The sequence below is a fragment of the Otolemur garnettii genome, unplaced genomic scaffold (assembly GCF_000181295.1).
Source record: "Otolemur garnettii isolate 467f Iridium unplaced genomic scaffold, OtoGar3 scaffold00122, whole genome shotgun sequence".
Lineage (NCBI taxonomy): Eukaryota > Metazoa > Chordata > Mammalia > Primates > Galagidae > Otolemur > Otolemur garnettii.
The window spans coordinates 5,218,805-5,225,276 of record NW_003852517.1 but is presented as its reverse complement, the minus strand read 5'-3'; the positions used below and the strand labels follow the sequence as shown (position 1 = coordinate 5,225,276).

Here is a 6,472-nt window from a genome sequence, read left to right as displayed (position 1 = left end):
CATCAAGCTACATATTATACAGTCGCTGGAAGTTTAAGAATAATACAGTGAGAAGCAGTGAAGATGAGAAACTCATATTCATTGCAGATTTTACTGCTGGTCATCTATTTCTTTTCTTGCATATCTTATCTCAGCGAATGGTATCACCCAAGCCTGAAGCTTGGGGGTTATCTTATTGACACTCCTTCTTTCCCTTTACCCTTCACTTTAATCCATCACTAGTCTTATCAGATCTGAGGCCTCATAGATCTTAAACCTATCCATTTTTTCCCAGCCCCTTTAGCCCAAGCCTAATACAGACATCTCTGAATTCCTGCAGCAGCCTCCATGTGAAGTGCCTGTTTCGGGTTCCAAGACTTTATAGATGAGGAAATTGAAGCACTGTGACTCTGTGCAAAGTACTAAACTCTCTAATAAGGAAGGAGGATGATGGGCAGAGCCTGCATTTGAGCTGAAGTCTATCAAACTTTCAATCTGAGCTCACAACCTCTAGTCTATGTTCCATCCGTCTGCTAGTTGCTCCCCCACCAGCACAACTGAAACCAATTATTGCTTTATCCTTTGAACTGGTGTACTCTAATGATCTATATAGCCAATTACAGAATGAAAGCCTTTTAAATGGAGGCTTGGTGATCATTTCAAATTAGCTCCTACTTTTAAAAGATGAGAAAGAAAAGACTCAAACTGATACAGACGCTTGCCCAGATCACAATTCTTGTGAATAGTCGTCAAAATCAGACCTCAGGTTTCCTATTCCTGACTCCTAACTCCTGATTCCTAATCCACGGAATAGCTAAACAAGTTATAATTTGCAAAGCTCCCAATTTAAGGGTTAAATGAGTTAAGGGTATGAAAATACAGTTGCGTTATAGTGATACCAACTGCCCATTTGTAAAGAATGGGCAATTTTGACTAGAATTGGGATATATGACAGCTGGAAAAGATGCTATAGATCATGAAAATGTGGTTCCCTCATTTTATATGTAATAAAGCCAAGGCAGGAAAAAATAAAGAGTGTGATGGGAGGCCCACACAGCCAAACTGAAATTAAAACCCCTGGTTTTCAATTCAGGGTTCTTTCTACCGCATCAGCTTCCCATTCTGTGCTTATATGAAAATGAGCAGATAAGTCTAAGGCAAAATGATGACAACAACAGACCAACAAATTGTTTAGGACTGCTTCTTCCAAGTGTACACACACAGACAAGCTACTGTTTTCTGGCAGATGACTTTTGGACCCGAGGGTCTTTCTCTCTTGGAAGGTCCATAACTTGCACAGACACAGCACCATGCACAGGAGCTCAAGTCTACAATCCTATCATGGTCATGTGGACCTGTAGACACTCACTTCATCTTTGTACGGTTGTTTGACTATATCCCGGAAAATTGGAATGTCAGATGTGTTTCTGAGCTCATTTCAAGATTGTTATAGGTTTGTGGACCTATTCCTGAGCATAAAAACCAAGTATACAACTGCTAGACAGGGTAGAATGTTGATTAATAAGAAGTCTTCCATGCACTAGAATAGACATCAGACTGAACGAACCCCCACACATGAAAGTAAAATTTGCCTGCATTATAGTGATAAGTAAACACATAGAGAAAAAAAGATAAAAGAATCAGCTAATCCTAGTTTTTTGTTTGTGTGTTTCTGAATCCTGCCACGAGATCAGGCCAAGCTTGGGTTGGGCTCCTCAAAACCACTTCAAAATATAATAACTAATAATAAAGAAAAAGAAAAGGTTAAAATTGTAGATTGAAAACTCTAAGCTTTTGGTATTAACTTTTAATTTATGGAAAGAAATGACTATACAAATATTTACAATCTACAGTTGGAATAACTGATGTTCTACTGGAGGAGGGAAAAAGAAATTCTAGGTTCATTTCCATAAAACCCTGTTAAGTCTCTCATTTAAGTCAATCAAGTCTACTTTTTCATTATAATCTCTTATCTTTATTAAGTTTTCTAGTGATCAGTCCCATTCAATTGATTACATAATTCATGTAAATGAAGCTTTAAGACAATCCCTTCACTGCCTCTCTTCAATCAGATTGTCTTTCTTAATTCCACCCTCTGCGTCTCGTATAAACCCTTGTGTCTGTCCTTCCTACAGATCCTCCCACTATCACAGAATCCAAGAGCAACGAAGCCACCACAGGGAGACAGGCTTCACTCAAATGCGAGGCCTCAGCAGTACCTGCCCCTGACTTTGAGTGGTACCGCGATGATACCAGGTACGTGTCACATCTGTCCCTCTACTCCACAAGGTGGTCCTAGAGATACCAGAAGTCCCACGGAGAAACCAAGACAATTATAATTATGAGGAACTATTCTATTAGACTCTTCCTTCTCACTTTTGTCTATCTTTTGTCAAGTGCTCTATCTTTTGTCAAGACTCTACTTTTGTCAAGTGCTTTGTGGCCTTTAGCTCTTAAGCTGAACCCAATAGCAGTCAGCTAAAATAAATATAAAAGTGGTTTAACAGGTAGCTTCCAGCCAGCTGTCTTTCTTGCCTATGACAGAAACTCAAGCCCCTTCCTGAGTTTCTGTCAATGGACATTGATTCTGATAACATGGCATCATGCAATCAAACAACAATCTCTAGCTACTCCCTTTCTCTCCTCTTCCGCCAATGTAAAGATGGGGAAAGAATTTGTAAGCTTACATGTTCACCAGCTTTCCTTTTTGCTCTTCTGTTTTCGAACTCTTAGGATAAACAGTGCCAATGGCCTTGAGATTAGGAGCACGGAGGGCCAGTCCTCCCTGACGGTGACCAACGTCACTGAGGAGCACTATGGCAACTATACCTGCGTGGCTGCCAACAAGCTGGGAGTCACCAATGCCAGCCTAGTCCTTTTCAGTAAGTATGCCAAAAGCGGGCACAACTCAGCAGAAATAATCTGAATTCTCACACGGAAAACTTGAAACTCATTCCCCTGTGCTTTAAAGGTAAACTTGCAGAAAAACAAGGATATGCTCACTAAGAAAAAAACACAGAGTTCTCAATCCCTGTGCATAAGGAGAGATCTATAGTTATTGTTTGTTTGTTTATTTGTTATGTTTTGTTTTTTGTTTTTTTGTCTTGGTTGGTTAATCTGAAACAATATTCAGAGAACACAAATCTCCTTGCTGATGGTCTCTTTAAGAAGCAGAGGTGATGTAAAAGCCTGAAAATGGATGGCAGTTAAAAAATGGCAGTGATAAGAGTGATTGAGGAGGAAATACTCAGTGAGAACGGATAAGGTGCTGGGAGAAGGGAGAGGCTGGAAAAAGAAAGTGTATTTTTAACAACATAAGGGGAAGGGTGAAATGAATGATTAAAACATAAAATCTGCAGAAAGCTTTCTATGTGACAGGAGACATTACTTTTCTGATATATTTTTGGAACACAGATAGAATGGTAGAAAAGAGGAGCATTTCAGAAGACTAGAGAAGATCTTGGAAGTAGACAGTGCAGGAATGAGTGGTTTCAAAGTTATGGATGTTTGTAGGGGGCCCCACCTTGGAGTTTTGCCGGTCAAGTTTCTCACTCCCCTGCCTTGTTGATCAGGTCGCTCTAAGTATAGATGTAAATGTCCCCAGAAACCAAATAATTATGAATGGGATCACAGAAAAATGCTAGCATTTGGGATAAAGACATGTTTATCAGAATAAATAAATCATGCAAAACAGTTAGCACGTGTTGAGTCAGAAAATTCATTTGGACTAAGGGGAAAAGTCCAAAGAAAGTACTGTTGCTATTTTGGAAAAGCAAAGAACTTAGACTTTTTTCTTCAGCACAGGTCAATTGGAAAAACTAGAAAAGCAGTGATCAGAAGAGATGTCTCCATCTTGCTTTATTCCATTTAGCTGAGGCTTCAAAGAAAAAAAAAACGATTTTTGGAAGAAAAATCGATTTAAGTGAGAGTTCTCTTGAAATGGAGTGTTAAAGCCATTCTAAAACTGTTCAAGATCCAACTCTACTGATAAAAAACAGCAACCACAAACTACTCTAAATTTGGCCTTCAGTTTCTCATTCATAACTCTCATTGGCATCGTGTGTGGCAGTTTGATGGAGGCAGCTATACAAACACTGCATCGATAGGAAGTTTAAAATTCATAACCCGTGTACTTGTCTCCAAAGACCCAGCATCAGTATTCTTTGCTTCAACTAGAGACATCAACATCCCCAAGACACTTGAGAAGATATTTATTAAGAAAAGTAGGTTATTTGATCCACTCTCCTAATGTTCATGATTCCATAAGAGGAGGAATCCAAGTTCAACTATGAATTTGAGATTCTGACCAATCTAACGTGATCTGGTTAAGCAGAACAACATACACTTAACAAGAAGGTTTCATAGAGATTAGAAAAGAGAAAACTGTATTAGTTAGTGAAAGTAAGGAATTATATATTTACATTAAAGTCTATTTTCTTGCTATCCTGCTTAGACTAAGAAGTATGCTAATGATATGCTTCAACTAATGAATAAAATGTTGCCTACAGACTGAGAGAGAGGAAAAGGAAGGAGGGTGGAAGGATGGAATACTTTAGAAAAATGAGAGTATGGTCTAGGTCAAAGACAACAGAAAATCTGCTAGCAATAGTTGTGGATGAGCACCAAGGTCCGTTTAAAGAATTTAACTTAGTAAAATTAGGAAACTCCCAAGTCTTATGTAATTTCTGTTTGTGAGTTAAGGATCAAGGAATCACACAAGTATATCATGTCGTATTGCCCTTTATGATTTGGTAGAAGTCACCCTTAATGATATATTTGAGAAGTGCGTGGCTCAGTGATTAATGAGACACCACTTCCGGGTGGGCCCACACTACCCTCTACGGAACAGCCCACACAGGCTCCACTGGAGCTCTGTGATTAGCGGTATACAGAGGCAATGTGAGCATCAGCATTTGGTTTGCAACTGAATTCTCACCTTGTGGAAAGTCAGGAAGTATAACACTGAAAAATAAAAATGAAAGGTCATTAGGCTTTGAGGTGAAAAGGAGCTGTTAAAATTGTAGAAAATTAATGGCTTTATTGCCCTGTTTCTTAGGCCCGTGGCCTGTGTGACCATTTCAAATGGGAAAGCTCCTTTTCTTTTGTAGCAGAAATGACATTCTTTTCTGCCCCTCCCCAACCTCTACTACCAGCGTCACCACCAGTTAGTTTGGGGAGGTGCATTGTTACAACCTGCATAGGCCCTGAGGTAGCATATGTCACATGGGGGACAAAGAAAGAATGAAAGAAAAAGAGGGAGGAAGAGAAGGGGAGGGAGGGAGGAAGGGAGTAAAAAAGTAAGGGAAGGAGGGAAAGAAAAGAAAAAGTATACAGATGGGTAGATAGCTCATTAATTAGATTGAAAGTAAATGAGATTCATGGGAAAAGAAGGGCACCGTGCCCTTGTTGGTAGTGGTACTTTCCCAGGAGCAGTGTCAGGAGCCGGTGGCTGCGTGGGAGTGGGTATTGTGGCTGGTGGCCCTGACAGAAGCGCTGTGTGGGCAGCAGGGTGCTCTGCTGACCAAGCCAGGCCCAAGCAGACTGGGCAGCTGTCCAGCTGCTGCTGGCCAGAGGCAACAGCAGGTAGAGACCCAGAGCCAGAGCCCCCGAAGAGTTCACAATTACTCATCTGTGTTGGCGGGTCAGCACATTTTCAGCCGCGTCCACCACAGTAATGTGCTGACTTTTCACACAGTGTCAATTTGCGGTCACATACATACATACTGCTTCTCCATTCGCCACTCAAATATTGATCTCCAAAGGGGTCAAAATAATTGGATGAGTGTGCAAGAATACTCCGTACTCATAGCAACTTTTCCTAAGTCAACAGAAGCACTCCCTTCTCATTTGTTTTGCTCCCCACACATTCTAGCACTCGGTTTGTCAAAGAGCCATGTTAAGTCAGTCTACGAAGCCACGTAATGCTTTTTGTACTTTTTCCTTTATCCCTGGGCTGAGGGTTACCTTATATAACTTCTATGAATGTATTAATTGGATGACCACTGTGTATGGGCAAGGATTCCGCTTCTAGTCCTTGTCAGACAGGGAAATGTGCATCATAGAGATGAGGACTGTGCCAGTGTTGCCAAGAGAAGTTCCACTCTCTGCAAATGGAACGTACCAGATTTTGAATTTCCACACTGATGCTGAAATCTACCCACAGAGGTAATAGGTTTAGCTTGTTTCACGTTTATGTTGAGTTTGTTTTAAAGCAGCAGGGACAAAGGAAGCATAAGGCTGATGATTGGCATGTCATCACGTCCTATCCAGTGAGTGCCTGTGATGTGCTCTGCCGTGGGTACCGTGCTAAGTGCTTCACACACATAACCTCATTTAATTGTCCCAACAATCCTACTACGTACACCTGTTTCTCCATTATACTGTGAAGTTGAGTAACTAGTGCTGCTAAGTAAGGCTGCTTTAAATTCAGATAGTCCAGGCTCTACCAAGGGTGTCCAACCTTTTTTCTTCTCTGCTACTCATGGGAAGAAGA

General features: G+C 40.7%; 1 protein-coding gene across 1 annotated transcript in view; it reads left to right on the top strand.

Annotated features, from left to right (window-relative positions):
• The window catches only part of LSAMP (limbic system-associated membrane protein), a 637,087-nt gene that overhangs the window by 601,405 nt on the left and 29,210 nt on the right, over positions 1–6,472 (top strand). Inside the window, exons 5-6 of the mRNA XM_003797713.2 lie at positions 2,115–2,235; positions 2,713–2,861. Of these exons, the coding sequence (XP_003797761.1) occupies positions 2,115–2,235; positions 2,713–2,861 (270 nt within the window). The remainder of the gene's footprint in view (positions 1–2,114; positions 2,236–2,712; positions 2,862–6,472) is intronic.